This window comes from Jaculus jaculus, chromosome 12 (genome assembly GCF_020740685.1).
Source record: "Jaculus jaculus isolate mJacJac1 chromosome 12, mJacJac1.mat.Y.cur, whole genome shotgun sequence".
NCBI classification, from domain to species: domain Eukaryota; kingdom Metazoa; phylum Chordata; class Mammalia; order Rodentia; family Dipodidae; genus Jaculus; species Jaculus jaculus.
The window spans coordinates 29,073,862-29,096,245 of NC_059113.1; the positions used below are offsets into that span (position 1 = coordinate 29,073,862).

At 51.1% G+C, this 22,384-nt stretch overlaps 1 protein-coding gene across 12 annotated transcripts in view; it reads right to left on the reverse strand.

Moving 5' to 3' along the window:
* The window catches only part of Ank1 (ankyrin 1), a 241,506-nt gene that overhangs the window by 10,152 nt on the left and 208,970 nt on the right, over positions 1-22,384 (reverse strand). For 7 of the 12 annotated variants that reach the window (XM_045131511.1, XM_045131506.1, XM_045131505.1 and 4 more), the window contains 4 exons: positions 20,835-20,981; positions 11,637-12,174; positions 8,564-8,840; positions 233-316 (listed from right to left, as the gene is read on the reverse strand). In XM_045131511.1, coding sequence (XP_044987446.1) covers positions 233-316; positions 8,564-8,840; positions 11,637-12,174; positions 20,835-20,981 — 1,046 coding nt within the window. Of the gene's footprint in view, positions 1-232; positions 317-964; positions 1,262-8,563; positions 8,841-11,636; positions 12,175-12,796; positions 12,914-20,834; positions 20,982-22,384 lie in introns of those variants that run through there. The other 5 variants (XM_045131509.1, XM_045131510.1, XM_045131513.1 and 2 more) reach the window with 3 other exon arrangements.

Consider the following 22,384-nt stretch of genomic DNA (forward strand, 5'->3'; position numbering starts at 1 on the left):
TTCAGGAAGAGGGCAGCTGGAATGATCCCTGCCGAATCAGGCTTGGAGACGACAAGGACCTCCGTGTCCTGACTACTAGAGCCCTCATGAGCTGTCCCTTCTGAGCCCCTGGGCACGGCAGGCTGCCGACATGCTCACTCTGTTAGCGAGACAGGGCCGTGGAGTGGAGCGCCCGAGCCTTTTAGCTTCTAGCCCTGCCGGCTTCCCCCCAGCACAAGGGCCCTGCACCCACCTTCTTGGTGACGATGTTGCCCTGCTCATCCGTGAATTGTTCCTCTGTCACCTGCTCGCCTGGAATATTTTGAAGCTCATCACCCTGGGATTAGAAGAAGGGGAAAAACCCAGATTGGATAGTGGGATTTTTGAGGCTGAGAGTAAGAAGATAAGGGAGGCCTGGAGGGGGATGGCTTAGCGGTTATGTGCTTGCCTATGAAGCCTAAAGACCCAGTTCAAGGCTCGATTCCCCAGGACCCACGTTAGCCAGAGGCACAAGGGGGCGCATGCATCTGGAGTTTGTTTGCAGTGGCTGGAGGCCCTGGGACGCCCATTCTCTCTTTCTCTCTCTCTGTTAAATAATAAAATAAGTAAAATTGAAAAAAAAAGAAGGGAGGAAAAACAGCCACGGGGGCAGTGGCCACATCCGTTAAATCCCCACCACGGCAGAAAACCTGAGCCCTCACCAAGCCAGGGCTGCCCGAGTGTGGCGCCCTAAACCACAGAGCCAAGCTTTCTGGGCCGCTCCCCCGTGCCAAACACTGGGGGTGGTTCTGATCAGGCTCAGCTCTGGCTTCCCGCTCAGAACCTGACCCTGGAGACCTTCTTGGTCCTTTTTTCCCATCGCCTCTCCTGACTTGGGCTGGCATTCTCCCAGCTCTACCCCTAGCATGCACCAGAGTCCCCTCTGCCTCATCCTCTAGCACCCCTGGACTGGCCTCTGTCCTGCTGCCTGGCTGGCTGGCGTTACCTTGAGGAAGACCCGCCGGCGGACCACCCTGGTGGAGATGGTCTCCTCGTCATCACTGAGGCCCTCGCTCTCCCCCAGCTCCTTGTCCAGCTCCTGGTGGATGTGCTTCAGCACAAAGCACAGGGAGCCCTTGACAATGTGCATCACATTCTGACAGCTGACCAGGAAGAAGCCCAGCAGCACCAGGGTGACCAGAAGCTGGGTAATGAAGGTCCACATCCTCCCCTCCTTGCCCTCCTCACCAGCCTGGCCCTCCAGGGACCCGAGGAGCCAGGCGCCTGCCCTCTGCAGGGATCCAAGGGCTCATTCTTCACTTGGGCTCCCGAGGCCCCCGGCAACACCTTCCATTGTGTCTCTGCCTGTCTTGGGTCTGCTTTGCCGTCTGTCCTTCCTTCTCTCATTCACGTCAAGCAGGAGACCATATGGGCCTCTCCCAAGTGGCTCTCTCTACTAGGACAGTGTGGCCCAAATGCCCTTCCTGTCTAGCAGCCAGGGCTCTGCCCTTACTGCCTCCCCCCTGGGGGAGGGGGGGACAAGGAATGTCAGCCATCTATAATTTTAGCTCCAAGCCAGTTGCTGGAACTGTCCAACTGGGCTAGAAGGGAGGTGGCAGGTGCTGAGTCCCAGACTCTGGAAGCACACATCAAAGTCACCATAGATAGGGAAGCAGGACTCGCCTGGTCTTTCTTGCCTGCCTGTCCCCATGGAGCAGAGAAATTTCCGCTCTGGACAAGTTTTTGGATTTTTTGTGGGGGACGGGGGCTCCACCGGACGAGATGTTCTGAGAATGTGGCTACTTGTATGTCACTCTGGACAGCTATCGCAGTGATCAGAATGACGTTGGTCTGCAGCAGCGAACATCCAGGAAAGTGAAGGGTTTATTTTAAAAACAAGCTCCAGGGGTGACCAATGTGCTCAGGTTCAGCCTGAGCCAAGTGAGCTGGGCAAGGCTCCAGCACAGGTGGCGGGCCAGTGGGTAGCCAGTCTATAATCCGCATCAGCCTGAAGCTTCTCAGTCCCTTCCTTCACAGGGCACGGCAACCCTAAACTCCAGTGTGGAGCTGGAGTCTATTTAAGGCCTGTCCTCAAAGGCTCTTCCTGAGCTAGGCAGAAGATGCCCAGAAAGCAGGAACCACGCATATTATTCTATTTGCATTCACAGCACTGATTCACAGATGCAGCTGCGGCTAGAGGGAGTTTAGTGTTCTGGGTCAGGCTGTTCCCCTTTGAGGAGCAGCCTGGCAGAAAGAAAGCAGCAGACTGATGCTGCGGCTCGCCGCCACCACGGGGGGGGGGGGGGGGGGGGTTTGGCCAGGCCGCGCCCTCTCTCCGTGCTTCAGTTCACGGCCAGCATGAACTAGGGTGTGCTGCAGCAACAATTCTGTCGCCACAGTTAACCGAGGGAACCCTTGCACTCCCCTGCCAGGTTGGGGTCCCACGTTACATAAAGACACAGGTAAGTGGAGTGACAGTAATGTGTCTAAGTGAAAGGATAAATAAATGAAAGAGAATTCAAACTTCTATCACTGCCCCCACCTCCACAGTAGGAAACTGCTCAGAAAAAAAATAAAATCTCAGTAGCACATGCAAAGTTGCTGGTCACAGGGGAACATTTAGTTTTAGCTCAGCCAAGAAGAATGTGTGGGACTGAGGGAATACATCAGACGAACAGCACTGGGGCTGCAGAGGTGGCTTTCGGCAGTTAAGGCGCTTGCCCGCAAAGCCTGATGACCAGGGATTGATTCTTCAGGGCCCATGTAAAGGCAGATGCACAAAGTGGTGCATGCACCTGGAGTTCATTCTCAGTGGCTAGAGGCCCTGGTGGGCCCATCCTCTCTCTCCCTTCCTCTTTCTCTGTGTGTGTGTCTCTCTCTCTCTCTTTTCTCTGTCCCTGTATGCTTGCAAGTAAATAAAATAAAATAATTTTTAAAAGCCAGGCATGAAAAACCCAGCGGACAGCACTCGGGAGGCAGAGGTAGGAGGATCGCTGTGAGTTCAAGGCCACCCTGACACTACATAGTGAATTCCAGGTCAGCCTGGCCTAGAGAGTGAAATCTTACCTCAATAAAACAAAACAAAACAAATCAAACCAAAACAAAAAAAGCCAAGCATGGTGGCAGACGCCTTTAATCCTAGCACTCGAGAGGCAGAGGTAGGAGGACTGCTGTAAATTTGAGGCCAGCCTGGAGCTAAAGAGTGAATTTTCCAGGTCAGCATGGGCTAGAGTGAGATTCTACCTAAAAAAAAAAACAACAACAACAACAAAAAATGTACAACACTGTGAAACACGCGTGAGGCCCTGGGTTTGACCCCAGCATGCATGCACATAAATGAACAATCACACCAAGTTCATTCAGCTTTGGGTATTTCCCCAGGAAATCACCTGCCTGAGTTAAAGTCATTTCAAGTTTGCCAACCCCAAGCGATTGGGAAGCTCTCTGTTACTCCTTCAGAAATCTGGCAAAGATACTGATAAGTAGCTTTGTAAACCGTCACTTTTAGCAGGCCTCGCTGTCATCCCCTGGGGGCTGCCAGACAACTGTAGACAGTGGCCAGTCCATCTGTCCAGTGGTCCCCAGGTGAAGCAATGACATGTCTATTTCCAGGATGGTCCTGTATGCTTGCTCTCGGCCCACAAGAATGTAGGGCTGGACTAGGAAGGGGCAGATCTGAACTCTCCCAGTCCTGGTCCATTGTGAGATCCTGAAGAAAGCCCGTGGCCTCTCTCAGCTGGCTGTCCTTTGGACATGCCAGGGACTTAGACATGTGGCCTACAAACGTCGTCTGTGATGCTCTCTGTTCCTGGCCTTTTCCTCTCTAAGGTCTCTCCCCTTCCCTCCCCTCTTGTCGCTTCTCTTCCTTTTCCCTCCCCTCCCTTTCCTTTTCTCAGGGATTCAGAGCAGAGCCAGTTGACATCACCTGTGCCCTGGGAGCCATTGTTCCTGGTAGGTGCTAAGGAGCACCCAGTGGGAAAGAATGTACAAGGGAAGGGCTCTGTGGTTAAAATGGACAGGCAGCCTGACATGTCCAAGTGCACACAGCTTTGGACAGCTTTCTAGACAACCCCCTCCTTAAAAATTTTATTTTTTTATTTATTTGAGAGAGAGTCAGAGGAAGAGGTAGATAGAGAGAAAGAGAGAATGGGCACGCCAGGGCCTCCAGCCACTGCAAATGAACTCCAGATGCATGTGCTCCTTGTGCATCTGGCTTATGTGGGTCCTGGGGAATTGAACCAGGGTCCTTAGCCTTCATAGGCAAATGCCTTAACTGGTAAGCCACTTCCCCAGCCTGACAAAATCATTTTTGATTCAGCCAGCAACTCAGCACCACTGGAATGCCAGCCTAACCCTAACACAGCCAAACGTGGTTTGCTAGGGCTGAGGCCAAGAAGAGAAAAGAGAGAAGGAAATAAAGGAACAGGTGGGCAACATGGCTGCTAGATGAGTATGTAGAGGCTGAGTGAAAAGAGGTACATAGAGCCCATGGGTCAGGTGCACATTGAAATACCTACCACCAAAGCAGCAATGCAAGTCCTACTAGAACATAGATCAAAAGACGTGTGGGTGGAGAGATGGTTTAGTGGTTAAGGCACTTGCCTGCAAAGACTAAGAACTCATGTTTGAATCTCCAGGTCCCACATAGCCAGACGCTCAGTGACACAAGTGTGCAATGTCGCACATATGCACAGGGGGTCACATGCGTGTGGGGTTTGTTCACAGCAGCTGAAGGCCCTGGTGCACCCATTCTCTCTCTCTCAAAATAAATAATAAAAAAAATTCTCAAAAAAGAAGTGTGAGTTGGGAAGATGGCTCAGCAGTTACAGGCACTTGCTTGCAAAGCCTACTGGCCTGGGTTCAATTCCTTGGCCACCCACATAAAACTGGACAGACATTTGATTGCAGTGGCAAAAGACCCTGGCACCTGCCCCCCCCCAGTGATATACACATGTAAATACATAAATAATATATAAGTAAATTTTAAGAAAACATGTGAAGATAAGATTTTGGAGATATGGAACTTCTCAATCATCTGTGGAGAGAGGGGATGGGTGCTGGTGCAGGTGGAAGAAGAATGGCATGGATGAGCGTCTGTGAACCTGAGAATGGAGAGGACGGATGAGCGTCTGTGAACCTGGGAATGGAGGGGACGGATGAGCGTCTGTGAACCTGAGAAAGGAGAGGACGGATGAGCGTCTGTGAACCTGGGAATGGAGGGGACGGATGAGCGTCTGTGAACCTGGGAATGGAGGGGACGGATGAGCGTCTGTGAACCTGAGAATGGAGAGGACAGATGAGCGTCTGTGAACCTGGGAATGGAGGGGACGGATGAGCGTCTGTGAACCTGGGAATGGAGGGGACGGATGAACGTCTGTGAACCTGGGAATGGAGGGGACGGATGAGCGTCTGTGAACCTGGGAATGGAGGGGACGGATGAACGTCTGTGAACCTGGGAATGGAGAGGACAGATGAGCGTCTGTGAACCTGGGAATGGAGGGGACGGATGAACGTCTGTGAACCTGGGAATGGAGGGGACGGATGAGCGTCTGTGAACCTGGGAATGGAGGGGACGGATGAGCGTCTGTGAACCTGGGAATGGAGGGGACGGATGAGCGTCTGTGAACCTGAGAATGGAGAGGACAGATGAGCGTCTGTGAACCTGGGAATGGAGGGGACGGATGAGCGTCTGTGAACCTGGGAATGGAGGGGACGGATGAGCGTCTGTGAACCTGGGAATGGAGGGGACGGATGAGCGTCTGTGAACCTGGGAATGGAGGGGACGGATGAGCGTCTGTGAACCTGGGAATGGAGGGGACGGATGAACGTCTGTGAACCTGGGAATGGAGGGGACGGATGAGCGTCTGTGAACCTGGGAATGGAGGGGACGGATGAGCGTCTGTGAACCTGGGAATGGAGGGGACGGATGAACGTCTGTGAACCTGGGAATGGAGGGGACGGATGAGCGTCTGTGAACCTGGGAATGGAGGGGACGGATGAGCGTCTGTGAACCTGGGAATGGAGGGGACGGATGAGCGTCTGTGAACCTGGGAATGGAGGGGACGGATGAGCGTCTGTGAACCTGGGAATGGAGGGGACGGATGAGCGTCTGTGAACCTGGGAATGGAGAGGACGTGATGAGCGTCTGTGAACCTGGGAATGGAGAGGACAGATGAGCGTCTGTGAATCTGGGAATGGAGGGGACAGATGAGCGTCTGTGAACCTGGGAATGGAGGGGACGGATGAGCGTCTGTGAACCTGGGAATGGAGAGGACGGATGAGCGTCTGTGAACCCGGGAATGGAGAGGACGTGATGAGTGTCTGTGAACCTGAGAATGGAGAGGACGGATGAGTGTCTGTGAACCTGGGAATGGAGAGGACGGATGAGCGTCTGTGAACCTGGGAATGGAGAGGACGGATGAGCGTCTGTGAACCTGGGAATGGAGAGGACGGATGAGCATCTGTGAACCCGGGAATGGAGAGGACGGATGGGAAAAAGACAGCAAAGCGGGGTAAACTCCAGGAAAGGAAGAGAGGGAAGGAGGCCAGAAGAGAGGGAAGGAGGCCGCTGGCCACAGGGAGAGCCCCATGATAGCAAGAGTTGGAGAGAAGGAAGCTTTCACCAATCTACTGCCTCCTAACTCAGAGTCAGAAGTAGAGCCAGGCCCACGTCGGCAGTGGTCCAGTCACTTCCTCCATTACCAGTGGGGACCCTGGGATACTGAAAACACTGCAGCTCATACATGGTTACATGGGTCTCACAGTCAGCCTTAATGCACAGTTCTCGCAGCTCCAAGTTCTTTGTAAAACGTGATAGGCAGCCAGGAGTGGTGGTACACACCTGTAATCTCAACATTTGGGCTGGGGCAGGAGGAATCTGAATTCTAAGCCAGCCTAAGCTATATAGCATCTCACAAACAATAATAAAAACAACAACTACTATAAAAAAAAAAAAACAGGCTGGAGAGATGGCTTAGTGGTTAAGGCACTTGCCTGCAATGTCATAGTACTCATGTAAAGCCAGATGCACAAAGTGATGTATGTATCTGGAGTTCGTTTGCAGTGGCCAGAGGCCCTGGTGCACCCATTCTCTCTCATAAATGAGTAAATAAAATCTTACAAAAATAAAAGAAAAAGGAAACCAAACAAACGAAAAACTCACAATGGCCAACCAGGCCAAATGTGCCAACTGGTGCAATAGTGGCATGTCTGTTATGGGGGAAACCAACTGCTCTCTAATTGGACTAGAGCCTGCTCCATGGGAAGGAATACATACTTGATACTGAAAACTTAGTCAAAAGTCTATGGCTGGGGAGGTCATGAGCCCTAGAGAAGTGATTTCTGTTGTTGCCTGGATAATTTACATATGTTATGGCCACTAAACTGCCTTGTAAGTACTTTTTTAAAGCTTTACACCCTTATATTAATGCTACTCTCACTTTTGGTTAGAGAAGCTTCTCAGGTGGTGGTGATCACTGGGGTGACTAAAAAGTCACTACAGTGCTGAGAAGTGACAGAGGAGTGTTCAGCACTGAGACATCTATATCACACCCTCCAAGGCTCAGGGTCCATTGCAGAAGAGATGGTGAAAAGAATGTAAAAGCCAAGGGAAGGGTAGGACTGCTTACAATGCACTCTCCCAGAAACAAAATGGCTTGGATTTTCCTGACCTCATAGGATCATCATAATAGGAGGAAAAGATGATAACAGCAAAATAAAAAGAGACTAATTGGAAGGGGAAGAGGATTTGATGGAGAGTGGATTTGAGTGGGGGAAAAGGGAGTGGGGAGGGAATTATCATGGTTTATTGTCTATACTTATGGAAGCTGTCAACAAAAACTTTATTATTACTATTATTATTATTATTATTATTTAACAAAACCCCACAATGGGCACAGAAGATCAAAACAAAACTTTGGCTTTGGATTCACCTAGACCTAACTCAAAGCCCTCAGGGCCAGGGGTGGAATGTGGTAGTTTGGATGGATGTCCCCCAATCAATTCAGGAGTTTTATTAAAGCTTGTAAGTTGGTATCACTGTGGATGGATCACAGGGTCCAGCCCTAAGGCGTGGGTGGGGGGGGGACCTGGAATTCCAAGGTAAAGATCTGTAACATGTTTCAGTTCCGACACTCTGAGTTCCTGGACTGTGCCTCTTTGTGTTGCTGCTGGTGGATTCTCTCTGTGCTTGGACCTGTGAAAGGGGGCCCAATTTCTTCTGCCATTAAGTAACTTCCCCTGAATCTGTAAGCTTCAATAAATCCCTTCCTCCCATAAACTGTGCCTGGTTTGGAAGTTCATCCCAGCAGCGTGAAGCTGTCTACTACACAAGGCCTTAGGCAAGTTGTCCAGTCGCTCTGGACATCTGTGGTGAAACGACAGAGTCTCCTGACTGCTGTGGGATGGGTAGTGGCCACTGCTGTGTCAGTCCTTCCCTTCCGCAGTAGAGGTCAAGGAGGCAGCAAGGTAGACGACTATGGCCTCACAGAGACAGTTAAGTCACCGACACAATTTATAAAGAGAGGAAGCATGCTCCGCTCACGGCCCAAGCCCTTGAACTTCTGAAGCTAGAAGATCAAGGGAGGCGCACGGTGGGGGCTCTCACCTGTACTTCCTGGGAGAAGGTGCTTTCCAAGGCCCACGGGCTCTGGTCCCTGCCTGCCTGGGAGCTGCCAGCCTCAGCTGCCCCCGCCGGCCCGTGCTCTCTTGCAGATACCAGCATCTTCTCAAATTCCTGAGATGTGCTCGGCTCCAGCCCTTGGATGGTGGTGACCCTTCTCTGGAACGAGTGTGGGCCCTGCACGACCTCCTCTGGCCAGGAGCCTTGGGCAGCTTCTTGCAGCTGGGATACTTTGGAGCCTTGTTTATCCCAGTCCTGTAGTCTGCGGCGCCACGTGATGGAGGGCCAGGGAGAGAGGAAGGGCAACCGGTCACTTCCAGTCATTGTTCTCAGAGGACCCCCTTAGCCCCGGGCTTATCCAAGACGTAGTGGGTGCTGTCATTCTACCATCTTCTGCCCCTCAGGGTGGAGAGAACAGGAGGTGTCACTCCGTGAAGGAGGCACACAGGACCCACTCGTGCTTCCGGGTGGAGAGAGCCCCAGACATCAGGGCCCTGGCCTGCCTCCTTGCTTTGTCTCACACCGTATCAGTCAGAAAAATTTTCAAAATATATCTTGAATCCAACTACTTCCTACCACCACCAGCACTGCCACCCCAGCCCCCGCCGCCATCAGCTCCTGCTCCCAATGTGTACCTTGCTTCCGCTTCGCCATGCTCCTCTCGAGGCAACTACCAGATAGATCACTCCTATTCTTTGATCAAAGCCCTTCGGTGGCACCCTGTCCCTCCCAGGGGTTACCACAGTCTTTTGGAGACCCTCACAGCCTGACACATCCCGCCCAGTTCTACTCCCTGGTCTCACTTCCTGTCCACCTCACCCCAGAAGCAATGACCTCTCACTGTCACTGGGCAAGCCAGGACCCTTCATCCTCACAGCCTGTGACTTTGCTGGGCTTTCTGCTGGGTATCTTCCCTTGGTACACCCATGGCTTACTCCTTCAGTCTTTAAAGTCTGGCTGGAGTTGTCACCTTATCTGTAATTTCAATCACTCTTCACACACATACCCATTTCCGGTTTCCCTTCTCAGCGTTGTTTCTCCATTTAGCACTTGTCATTTTATCCAGCAAAATTTCTATTTTAATTCTAGTCATCGCTTTGATATACAAAAGGGGGACTGGTTCCAGGAACCATCTGGATACCAAAATGCATGGATGTTCAAGTTCTTTATGCCTAATGAAATGCAAATGCTGAATAAATAGTTGCTATATAGTATTTGCTTGGGGGAATACTAACGAGGAACGTCTGTACATGGCCAGTAAGAATGCGACGTTTTCTGTAATCTATTTGATCCATGGTTGGTTGAACCTATGGGATTGGAACCCATGGGCATGAAGCTATGGTGGCTTCCACAAACACAAAGGCTTATTGTACCTCTGATTTTGTTTACATTATCTTGTTACCTGTCAATTTCCCACTAGAACATAAGCTTTTTTGAGGGAGGCTTTTGTCTGACTGGTTCAATGCCACACCCTCAGCACCTAAGCACTTCTTATAAGTGACTGCACACAGTACGTGCTCAGTATCAATGAAAAAGGGAATGAAATGCACCTGTCCACACTGGGGGGCTGACCAAGGTCACAGGGCCAGGCCTCAGTGACCCTGCTACTTTAACACAGCAGTGGTCAGCTGCACGCTGAGTGACCGCCACAGCATGCTGGAAGATGAAGATGCCCTCCTTCTCCCAGACATGTCACTTTGACCCTCCAGGTGTAGTCTGTCCAAGTTTTTCCACTAATCAAAGGACTTGTTCAGGGAACAAAATAAATTATTTACTGTAATATTGTTTAACCACCTCTCTTTTTCCCTTCCAAGATGGTTCCCAATGAGTATAGTCTGGCCAGCCTGTGGGCCTCAGGAAAGATCAAGTGCACAGCTGCGCCTGGTCTGGCCAGTCCTCAGCCCCTTGGGTGGTTAGCCACCTGCTGGGACAACATGAGCTACTTTGCTTCCGGGAGAAAGTGACGCGGAGCACAGGGCTTCTCGGCCAGCACGGGGGGTGGGTGGGGGGACACCCAGCTCATGTCTGCCTCATGCCTCTGTCACCACAAGGGACCGTTTCAGCTCTTGTCTGTACTCAGTGCAGTGTTGGGGGCCTGGTGGGTGGCTGCTATGGGGACGGAGTCTGCAGAGGGATGCAAGGGTTACTGTCTGCACTGCCTTCCACTTCCCTTTGCTGGCACAGTGCCCTACCCACTCAGGTTGGGAGGCCTGGCAAGGAGAATCGCCATTGTTCAACTCCTAAGAGCTCTGCCCACCCAGATTACAACCCTCCCCCCACCCTAGGCTGTCTCCTTTAAAGGGGGATAAATAGAAAAGCTATCGCTGTCATTTCTATCACATGCAGGCTGTGTGACTACACACAAATGATTTCCCCGTGTCCTGGTGCTTCTGGGTGTCTAAATATGGCCTTCCACTGCAAGTATCCGCTGGTGGCAGGAGCCGGGAGCCCCAAGGCCCCAGAAGCACCATGTAGCCATTGTTCCTGAGGATGTGTGGCCCAGGCTTGTGGTATCATGTCCCATCCCTCTTAGTGCCTCTCCTGCTGGCTATTCCTGGGGTGCTCTTGTCAGGGCCTTGGCAGGTCTCAGCAACTTTTTTTTTTTCTCGAGGTAGGGTCTCACTGTAGCCCAGGATGACCTGGAATTCACTATGGAGTCTCAGGGTGGCCTCGAACTCACAGGAATCCTCATACCTCTGCCTCCCGAGTGCTGGGATTAAAGGCGTGCGCCACCACGCCTGGCAGTACTCAGCAACTTTCTTACATGTGCTTTTTTAAATTTATTTTTTCGAGGTAGGGTCTCACTCTAGTTCAGGCTGACCTGGAATTCACTATGTAGTCTCAGGGTGGCCTTGAACTCACGGCAATCCTCCTACCTCTGCCTTCTGAGTGCCCCGATTAAAGGTGCGCACTGCCGTGCCTGGCTCTGTCTTACATTTTTGGTGGCTTTCAAGGTATATGGATTTATATGCTGCCAGGCATTTAGCAGCACCCAAGCCTTCTTCCTGTGCCCACTGACCAGGACAGAAGGGACCTCACCCCACGGCCCAGCCCTTACCTGGCCTGGCTGCTCTCCAGCACCTGCCTCACCGGGGGCGACTCTGTGATTCGGGCGTGCACCCGCTGCTGGCCTGAAACAAGAGACACTTCAGTCTCCGAGTCCTGCCCTGTGCCTGAGACCGCCTGCCTCTTCTCTTCTGACCTCTGACCTTCCTCCTGGCCAAGCAAATCGGCCAGGCCATTTGTGGCATCTGAATCGACCGTGTCGTCCTCCACCAGGTCCTGAGAGCCCAGCTCTGGGCCCTGTGGTTCCTCTGAGAGTGCCCCCTCCAGTTTCCACTCCTGTGTGGCGTCAGAGTCCTCGGCCTTGCTGCACTCCAGAGAGGAGTCTTCAGCAGTGACCAGGGAGGGCGTGAGGCCAGAAGACCACACTTGCATGTCAGACATCTCCAGCATGGCGTCATGCTCCGTGGCCGCCAGGGGGATGGCGTCTATGACAGCCACCTCGTTCCAGTACTGGTCTGCGCACAGCGGAGAGGGGAGCGTGTAGGGCAGGGAGGCAGGGGGCAGCAGCTCGTCTTGCAGTGAGGAGTAACCTGGAGGGGCAGACAGAGGGCAACATGCTCCAGAAGCGATTTTCGTCACACACACGCACGTGCAGGTCCACACACACACACACACACACCACACACACACGCGCGCGCGCGCACACACACACACACACACACACACGTGTACACACGGGCACGGCCACAGAGAGGCATGCACATTCAGGGCGGGGGCTTTCCAAGCTCCAAGTCCAATGCTCAGGCCTTGTGGCTGCTGCTGGGACACCCTGGCAAGAGAAACAAGGCTCTGAGCTGGGCGGGGGGTGGGAGGCAGCCAAGGGGTGAGGGTAGAGAAGGGGCGGGGGCTCCTTTGCTGGAGGGCAAAGAAACGCCATTGGAATTCATTCTTATCCAGCTCAGAGCACTAGATAAAAAAGGCTTTATCCAAAGGACTTGTGCTCCGATCACTCTGGATGGAACCGATGAAAGTCCCATTCTCTGGCTGGAGGAGTAAAGGGTAATCTTTCTTTGCTTAAAACTTCACTTTAACACGGCCTTTCGAGTCCTGGTAGGAATGTCCCTTGGAGGGAGGGTGCAGCCCACCCAGGACCAGGGTCAGTAACCAGGCTGCCCTGAGGGGGTCTGAGGGGTACACTGAACATCCACAGACCTCAGTGCGGTGGTCAAGTGGGGAACAGGCTTCTGGTTTGTCATGAAGTGACTTTTCCTCAAGGTGCATATTGGTTCCACAAACTCTGAATGATCTACAGTGGCACAGGTGAGGGTTCTAAGGGTTCAAAAATGGGGGGCAAGGTCAGAGGCACCATGGGCTCCAGCACACCTGCCCCACAGCATCTCATCCACAGGCCCTGAGCCATCCACCCAGATCTGGCTCCGTAGGGACCTGGAGGGGAGCTCAGGCCCCCAGGTCTGAGTCACCAGCCTTCTCCCACACTTGTTCCTTGCTAGCTGGCTCTTGCTACCTAGGTGGTGTCTGTATGTCTTTGGTCTCAGCTCCCTGATGTTCAGAAGTAACCATGAGGGGGCTGGGGTAAGGGAAACATCTGCATGTGGGGAATTCATGTGGCTGCCACTGCTCTGCCAGGGGTGCCTCAGTACTTCTTAAGCCTACAGTTCCACTCCAGAGCAGTCCGTGGGTGGGAGAAGAGGCTAGAAGACAAGCTTTCCCATGAAGCTCAGCTTCTCTGAGGAGCCAGTGCTGGCATGCGCCCCGTAACTGCTGAAGACCCGGAAGAAACAAAGGAAGGCCTTGGTGTGTAAGGTGGGTGGAGGCATCTCTAGGGATGTTTCTACTGTCCAGAGTCCCCTGAGCCTAGTGCCCAAACCCTTCAGTCAGCTGTCTCCCACCCCAGCACCCCACAACCCACCCTTCAGGCTAGTTTTTCTCCCCACATATTCAAGTGGTCTTTTTCATGGCCCAACTTGTCCCTCTCAGCTGGGGGCCTCAGCATGGCCACTGCTGTTGACAACACTATTTCTGCCCCTCATTCACCTGAGTGCTCAGCCAAAAACAAACAAACAAGCAAAATAAATAAATAAATAAATAAAAATTCACCAATGTCCATCTACACACCAGGTAGTGTGCTAAAGGATTGGAAAATATACAGAAACATACATGCCCACAGACCGGATCTCTGTTTTAAACACTGCTTATAGCGTGGGTCTGTTTCAACTTGTGTAGGTTTGGAAAAGTCTTCAATTTTGCCTTCAGTTATTTTTATTTTTAACTCTTTTTGGGTGATAGGGTTTCCCCTATTGGCCCTATCTGGCTTAAAACTTGCTATGGGATATGACCTTGTTGCTATGAATCTTGTAGTGATCCTCCTGCCCCAGCCTCTTGAGTGTTGGGATTACTGGAGTGCACCATCATGCCTAGCTTATTTTTGCATTCTTTGTAGTGTGTGTGTGTGTGTGTGAGAGAGAGAGAGAGAGATGAGCACCAGGGTTTCTAGCTGCCGAGTGTCTGGCTTTATGTGAGTGCAGGGGAACTGAACATGAGGCTGGCAGGCTTTGCCATAAAGCACTTTTAACCTCTGAGACATCACCCCGGCTCTTTCATGTTTTTTTTTTTTTTTTTTTTTTTTTGTGTGTGGTTGTGGTTTGTCTCACTGTAGAGCACATTAGCCTCCAGCTGGATATGTAGCTCAGGCTGGTGTTGAACGCTCAGTCTTTCTGAGTGCTGGGATTATAGGCATATGTCAAAACACCCCATGTTCTTCCTTCATTTTGAAAGCTACTTTTGCAGGGTATAAAAGTCCAAGCTACTTTTTACTTCTCCTCCTCCCCCTCCCCTTCCTCCTCCTTTCTTCTGAGGTGTTTCGTACACGAGGCAAGCGTCCTACCATTTAGCTACACTTCCAGCCCTATCTGTTATTCCCCTCTTTAAAGATGCAGTCTGTTGTCACTCCATTGTTTTTTGCACATATGGTTTCCATTAAGACATCTGTCATCTTTGTTCTTCCTTAGCACTGAGCATTTCTTTTCTTATTTTTAAGGCTTTGTCTTTTTCCCTGGTTTTGAGCTTCTAATGGACCTTAACATAGTTGCCTTAATGCTTTTTATTCAGTTTTGATACTTACTGGATTAATGCATTCCTAATTTTCATCAAATTTGGAAAATTTTTTTTTTTTTTTTTGAGGTAAGGTCTTGCTCTAGCCCAGGCTGACCTGTATTTCACTATGTAGTCTCAGGGTGGCCTCAAACTCACAGTGATCCTCCTACCTCTGCCTCCCAAGGGCTGGGATTAAGAGGCACATGCCAACATGCCCAGCTAAATTTGGAAAACTTTTGAACCATTATTTTAAAATACTTTTTCTGTTCCTTCCTCTGTTGGGAACTCTAATTTTATGCATATTAGGTTCCTTGAAATTGCCCTGTAGTTCACTGACGCTTTTTAAAAGTTTTCTTAGCTGGGTGTGGTGGCGCACGCCTTTAATTCCAGCACTTGGGAGGCAGAGGTAGGAGGATCGCCCTGAGTTCGCAGACACCTTGAGGCTACACAGTGAATTCCAGGTCAGCCTGAGCTAGAGTGAGACTCTACTTCTAACAACAGCAACAACAACAACAACAACAAAAGTTTTCTTATTGTATTCCACTTCAGAGAGCTTCTATTGCTATGCTTTTTGTGTGGTGGAGCTGGGGATCAAACACAGTATTTTTGCACATGCATCGCAGGTGCTCTGCCACTGAACTCCACCTAGCATGTGAGCACGTGGAGCATTATTCTGACCACCCTACCATCCTCCTCTTCTCATTTGTGTTGGGTCTGCTTTTGCTCCAGCTGGTGTTTTTCCTCTTCATTATGAGTGGACCTGCGTATCTTTCACTGGCTACCTGACACTGTGAATTTTGTAGTTTTTGAGGACCGGACAGTTTTGTAGTCCCACACATATTCTTGTGGCTATTCTGTTGTGCAGTTTATTTGAAAGCAGTTTTATCCTTTTGCATGTTGCTTGCAAGGGTTCTTAGGCAGGGCTTAAGCGCTGCTCAACCTAAGGTTAATCATTTCCACTTTGCGTAGCACAACCTCTCTTTGTCTGTAACCAATGTCTGTGGATGGCTAGGCTGGTCCCTGGGAATTGTTGGTTGATACTGAGTTGAAACTTGCGTGGGACCCTCTGCAGGAGCCCAGAGGTCTGTATCCCAGCAACTGTCCCACGTCCGGCCCTTGGTCTTGGGAAGTCTAGCTGTTTTAGTCTTCTTAGCCTCTGCAACTTCTCAACCCAGGAGGGCTGCCTGGGTTTCCCTGGAAACACTCTCAGAACCAGACGGAGGCATCAGAGGACTCATCTCGCCTCATTTGCATCCCCTCCCTGGATCACTGACCCTCTGTGCCTCATGACCAGTGTCTTGCAAACTGCTGTTTCATAGGTGTTCTTGAATCTTTGGTTGTTTCAAGTAGGAAGGCACATCCAGTCCCTATCACTTGGCCAGAAGTGGTGCACACCACAAACAGTTCCTCAGATATGACCTGATGGCCATTTTGCCATTCCCCGGGCATCTCAGTAAGATTTGAGAAGAACTGGGAGGGCTTAGCTCTGCTGGCTCTTGGAGAAACCTCTGAAATCCAAGTTTCCACTTTGAAAACTCCCATGGTATCTATGTGAATGGCATTTTATCCAAAGGAGGTATGGGTGGAGAGAACACATGCACAGTGTCTCTGTTTGTTGTTGCCCCAGGCGATTACTTCCAGATTGCTCCCTCCCATTTCCAGAGGATCCCATCCACCCACCTAGACTTAGATCTGAGGCTCATGGCAAACACAGGCCAGGCACAGGTGGGAGTCACTGTCAGCAAAGTGCAGTGGTCACTGTGGCATCCCAACGAGGAAGCTCTTACAAGGCTAGTGAAGGACCAAACCCTGGAAGATCTGACATCAGCCCTACCTGAGTTTCAGAAGTGCCCATCTCTCTAGGACTTTTTCAGCTCTATACAACTTGAGTCAGCAGCTCAGTCTAGAGGCCTTGTGTTTGGGATTTGATGTTGGAGCAATCAGACAAGTAGAGGCATACATGCTTGGAGCACAGTAAGTCAGGTGGTCCTCTTTCATTGCAGGAGATTGCCCTGGTTCTCTGGTAATCCAGATGCAACGATAATCCTATTAGTTCAATGTCAGCAGCCAACAGAAGAGAACAGGTAACTCAGCCTCAGATAGGAGTCCTACTTCACTAAGCAGCACTGAAAGTTGATATACATAAAACACATTCTATTTCCATGTAGAAATCAATGTGTCCAATATTCAAACCAGATGGAGCTGACTAGTGTGAGATGCTCACTTTTTCTTTCCAATTTCTTTCACTTTTAGGAACATGGCTTTATTATTTTTTCTTTATGGGTATTCATGGGCCAAGGCCATCCTTTCCCATGCAGAACCTAACTGGCCTTCGGACTCGTCTCCTTTTCCAAAGAAGTGCAGGAATATAGGGCAGGAAAAGCCATGGAGGAGAGGGCTCCTCTGTCCAAACCCCTGCTTTTCTGCAGGTGCTGCCCTGAGTCCTGTGGCTTCAGAAGACGTCTCCCCCCCTCCCCCCGACCAGAGGTATGATGTAAAACACAGAGGAACCGAGGAGACTGCGCAGGTCCGGGCTTAGGCCAGGGTAGCTGTAAGACACCTCTGCCAGGGGCTTGCCAAGGCTTCCACCTGCTCATCCTGCACCTCTGAACTGCTTTATCGCTTCATTCCAGACCAGAGAGGCACCAAAAGCGAGATAGTCTTCCAGAGACAAGGATGAAGCACATGGAAGATAATTCCAGTGCACAGGAACAACCAGGCAGGCGTTCATTTACTCTATCTGCTCGGGCTGGGGGTGCAGACTGTGAGGCCTGGAGCCCAGGCCCATCTGGAGACATGAGGAGCAGTGGGGTGCAGAGGGCCATGGCTAAACAGAGAAGTTAGGAAGTAAACTGAGCACTTAAACTTGACAAAGCAGGGAGAGGCTCCTTTGAAGACTTAGTTAGATCATGCCATTAATGTCTGTTTAAAGCCCAGCAAACAAAACCCAATGCCCCTTCTTTGGGGAGATTTCTTTTTGTGGCAGGGAAATAGGACATTTCCAGTGTTCTTCTGATAGTCCCTTCCCCACTTCCTCTGGGTCCTCAATGTCCTGTGAATACACCAGGCATGCCTTCCTTTCCACATGTTCTTTTCCTGTTGCTTACAATGGCTCATTCCATCTCTTCTGTGACTTTGCTCAAATGCAACCATCCCTCTGTGCTACAGAGTCCCTCACCCGCCCCCCCCCAACTCTGGTCCATTCTTCCTGTCCTGCTGACGTGATCTATTAGCACGATACACAGCTCCTCACGCATTGTGCCATGCGATCTCCTGTCAGAAGGGGGATTCCACGAAGGCAGAGCTCATTTTATTTTCTTGTCTAAGAACCAACGTAACTCCCTTGTATGGAATAGTGCCTGGAATGCAGCTGATGCTGGAAAACTCTTTGCCAAATGGGCTGGTACACTGTACCAGAGCCTTGCCACCAGACATGGAATGCATATTCAGTCCCAGTTTGGCATATTCTCCTAACCTGACTAGAGCCAGTATTTCTTATTCAGACATAAGGATCTCTGTCTGTCTGTCTGTCTCTCTCTCTATATATATATATACATACATATAATTTTTTCTGTTTTCTTTTGAGAGAGAGAACTGGTGTACCAGGGCCTCAGCCACTGCAATTGAATGCCAGACACTTGCACCACCTATTGGGCATGTGCAACCTTTTGCTTACCTCACCTTTGTGTGTCTGTCTTACGTGGGATCTAGAGAGTCAAACATGGGTCTTTCGGCTTCACAGGCAAGCACCTTAACCACTAAACCATCTCTCCAGCCCTTATAAAATTACTTTACTTTTCCCCTGAGGTAGGGTTTCACTGTAGCTCAAGGTGACCTGGAATTCACTCTGTAGTCTCAGGGTGGCCTCAAACTCATGGTGATCCTCCTACCCCTGCCTCCCGAGTGCTGGGACTAAAGGCATGTGCCATCACGCCTGGCATAAAATTACTTTTGAGGTAGGGTCTCACTCTCGCTCAGGTTGACCTGAAACTCATACTGTAACTCCAGGCTAGCCTTGAGCTTCTGGCAATCCTCTTACCTCAGCCTCTCCAGTACTGGGATTAAAGTTGGGAGCCACCATGCCTGGCTAGACCCAAGTAATTCTGAAGGTCTACTAGTCCTGACAATTAACCTGGTTTAGGCATGAAAAATCTTGTGGATTTGACTTGATTGAAATAGCTTGGGCCGTATAAGAAACCCATACCCGTCAGCAAGGGCCCAGGGTTTTGTCACATTGATTTCCCAAAGTTTGCCCTCTCTTTTTCCCTCTGCGAAGGGTTGCTGGCTTGCTCAGGAGCCCCTGTAGGGTCCCTACCAGGTCCCCCATGGGAATGGACCACTGTCCTGAAGTCCTCTGGATCTGAAGAGTGAGTGGAACACATGCTGTTGGCAGCCACTACAAGGCGACAGAGACATCACATCATGCACACACAATGATGCCCACGGGGACAGCCATGAGATGCGTAGGGGGTGGGGCCAGAGGTCCTTCATAACATGCATCTAGAGAGGCTGGCAGTTCTCGCACGCCGGGCCAAGTGGAGACAGTGGAAAACAGGAGGCGCAAGAGAATGAGTGAACCAGAGGCCAGGATGAGGTCAGAGGCCGAGAGACAGGCAGCAGGGCATGGGCAACAGGGTGGGCTTACACCTCATGGGCCAGGACGACGTGTTTTAGGAGACACAGGACGTGGGAGAGAGATGGGGAAGGAGGGTGTTCCGCATGCACAGGCTCTGCCTGATAGAAGGGGACCTTATGCCCAGCCCTGTCTAAAGTGCACCCACACCTGCTGCTCCCCTTGGCCTCACTGGCACCATGAGCTGTGACTCCAGTGTGCACACATCTAACACGTGCATTAACTAGCAGCTTGGGGGACACCTGAATCACCACACAGCTGTCCACAGTGAGGTATGGGTCACCGAAGGAAGACAAGACATTTCCCACAGCTGATGAGTTTTTCAAGGTCTATAAGAAGTTCCAGGAATCTAATCCAACTGGCTGTTATTTATTTATTTTTCAGGATAGGGTCTTACTCTAGCCCAGGCTGACCGGATACTCCCAGGCTAGCCTTGAACCCACAACGATCCTTCTACCTCTACCTCCCAAGTGCTGGGATTAAGGGCATGTGCTATCACAGCAGGCCAACTGGTCATGTTCTAAAGGTGAGGAGACAGCTCAGCCACCTGGGGCCCACATGCAGAAAGGAGTTAGAGCCCCGGCCTTTCCCCTGAGCCTCCACACTGGGCTGAGGTGGAAGGGGAGGCCCTGCTCTGTAGCTGCTGGCCAGCGAGAGGCTGGGTGAAGAAGGCCCCAGGGGGTCCAGCTCCTGTTCCTTCCTGCTGGTGCTATGTCTGCTGCTACTGCTTCATGCAGAGCACAGGCCCTGCACGTATCCCTGTGGGGCGATGGCTGGGGTCTTACATAGCCCAGTGGGGCTGAGGCAAAGGCAAGGGACTCTCGGGTTTCCTTTCTTTGGGCTAGGTCACACTGGGGCTCCCTGCCATGCTGAACCACACCAATGAGTGAGGGGAAACAGATGAGAAGAAATAAAAAAGGGGAAGACATTATGACAAGGAAGAGAAACTGGGCTGAAGGAAAAGGCAATCGCTTAGCCTCCAAAGGGGCCACAGTGGGGTCTTAAAACAGCACTTGGATAATCCCTGTTAGGCGTCCAGCCAGAACCTCCCCTCGCTTGCAGATCACCGAGCATTCTACCCGTGGACACCAGTGCTCCGGAGAGGGCTCATGCCTCATGAAGCGCATCACAGACTTTGGATACTGTACGGCAGGGGTCTGGGTAGCTTCTTCCCAGGCTCTTTCCCACATCAGACCCTGATGGGGCTTTAGTGCCCGCGGTGAGGACCTGAAAACCGCTTCGCCCGTGGGTACAGAGGCAGGCAGTTCGTGTGCAAGAGGATGCCCACCCGCACAGGGATGTGCCACCTGTCTCTCACACCGGCCTCTGCTCTCTCTGGCAGGAGGGTTATTGCTGACGACGCAAACCTCCCATCCGGGGGAGCAGGGGAGGAGGTGGGGAGATGGTCTGGGGGGGTGTGGATACTGTGGGGAGGGGAAGGACAGTGCTGGTGCCTGGAAGGGCGAGGCTCACTCAGCCCATCTGGTCCCACAGGACACTCACCATTCATCTGGGAGGGCGACAGTGAATAGTCCCGGTCCCCGTGTCGCCTGTCTGGCTTCACGTTGCGGCTCTGCCTGCCTGAGCCCTCTAACATGTTCACAATCTCATTCCGGTCGATGTTCCGCAGGGCTGTATACAAATTCTCCACTGTTGGGCAAGAGGGGAAGAGGCTTGAGGGGAGGAGCTACAATTTTTTTTTTAAAATCTGTTTTGCAATTTATTTTATTTATTTGAGAGAGTGATAGAGAGAGAAAGGCAGAGAGAGACAGAGAGAGAGAGAGAGAGAGAGAGAGAGAGAGCGCAAGAGATCACACAAGGGTGCGCCAGGGCCTTTAGCCACTGCAAATGAACTCCACATGCATCCACCTTCTTGTGCTTATGCATCTGGCTTATGTGGGTATTGGAGAATCGAACCTGGGTCCTTAAGCTTTGCAGGCAAGCACCTTAACTGATAAGCCATCTCTCCAGCCCTAATCTTTTTATACAATAGGATTTTTTTCCCCCAAATCCTAGCCATGCCCATTTGCTGTATTATTTTATTTGTTTGTTTGCAGTGTTGGAGATGGAATCTGGGGTTCCGTGCATGCTAGGTAATTGCTTTGACACTGAGTCACAGTCCAGTTCCTCAGTGGCCAAAGGTGTGTGTATGTGCGGTGGAAGTGGAAGGCTGGGAGAAGTTAAAGGAAGAATGAGTGGACCCTCTGCCCTCTCAAGCCCTGGGTCTCTATCGGTGGATGTGAGAAGCAATGAGCTCCCGCCAGAGCTACTGAGGGTGAGAGGAGAGAGAGGGGAGGGGGGGAAGAGAGAGAGAGAATGAGCAAGTCTTGCATCAGGCCCAAGGAAGAGAAGTTCCTAGGGGAACGAGAACCACTAAAACTGGAGTTGGGTCCAGCAACTCAGCTCTGAGAGCACAACATTCAATTGGTTGAAAAATTTAACGGGGGGAGGGGGAGGCGGGGCTGGAGAGATGGTTTAGTGGTTAAGCATTTGCCTGTGAAATATAAGGACTCAGGTTTGAGGCTCGATTCCCCAGGACCCACATAAGCCAGATGCACAAGGGGGCGCATGCATCTGGAGTTTGTTTGAAGTGCTGGAGGCCCTGGCATGCCCATTCTCACTCTCTCTATCTGCCTCTTTCTCTTTTTGCCTGTCGCTCTCAAATAAATTAATTAATTAAAAAAATTATCAGGAACACATTGAAAACAATTGCCATATATCCCATATACATGCTCTATATGCATCCTATATACAAGGGGTTTTGGGCAATTTTTACCTCACTCCAAGAATAAGAAAGATTGGAGGCTGAAGCTACTGGTAATATGTAGGATTGCCTAGGAGAGCTGAGGCCCATGAGGGGTAAGAGGCAGAGGCAGAGACAGAGAGAGGGGGAGAAGGAAAGAGGTAGAGGGAGGAAGAGAGAGAGAGAGGAGGAAGAGGAGGAGGAGAGAAAGGGATGGAGGGAGGGAGGGAAGGAAAGAGAGAATAGAGGGACACCCAGTGACCAATAGCAGGAACGGGTTTTAAAGGAAGGATTCTGGCAAGGAGCCAGT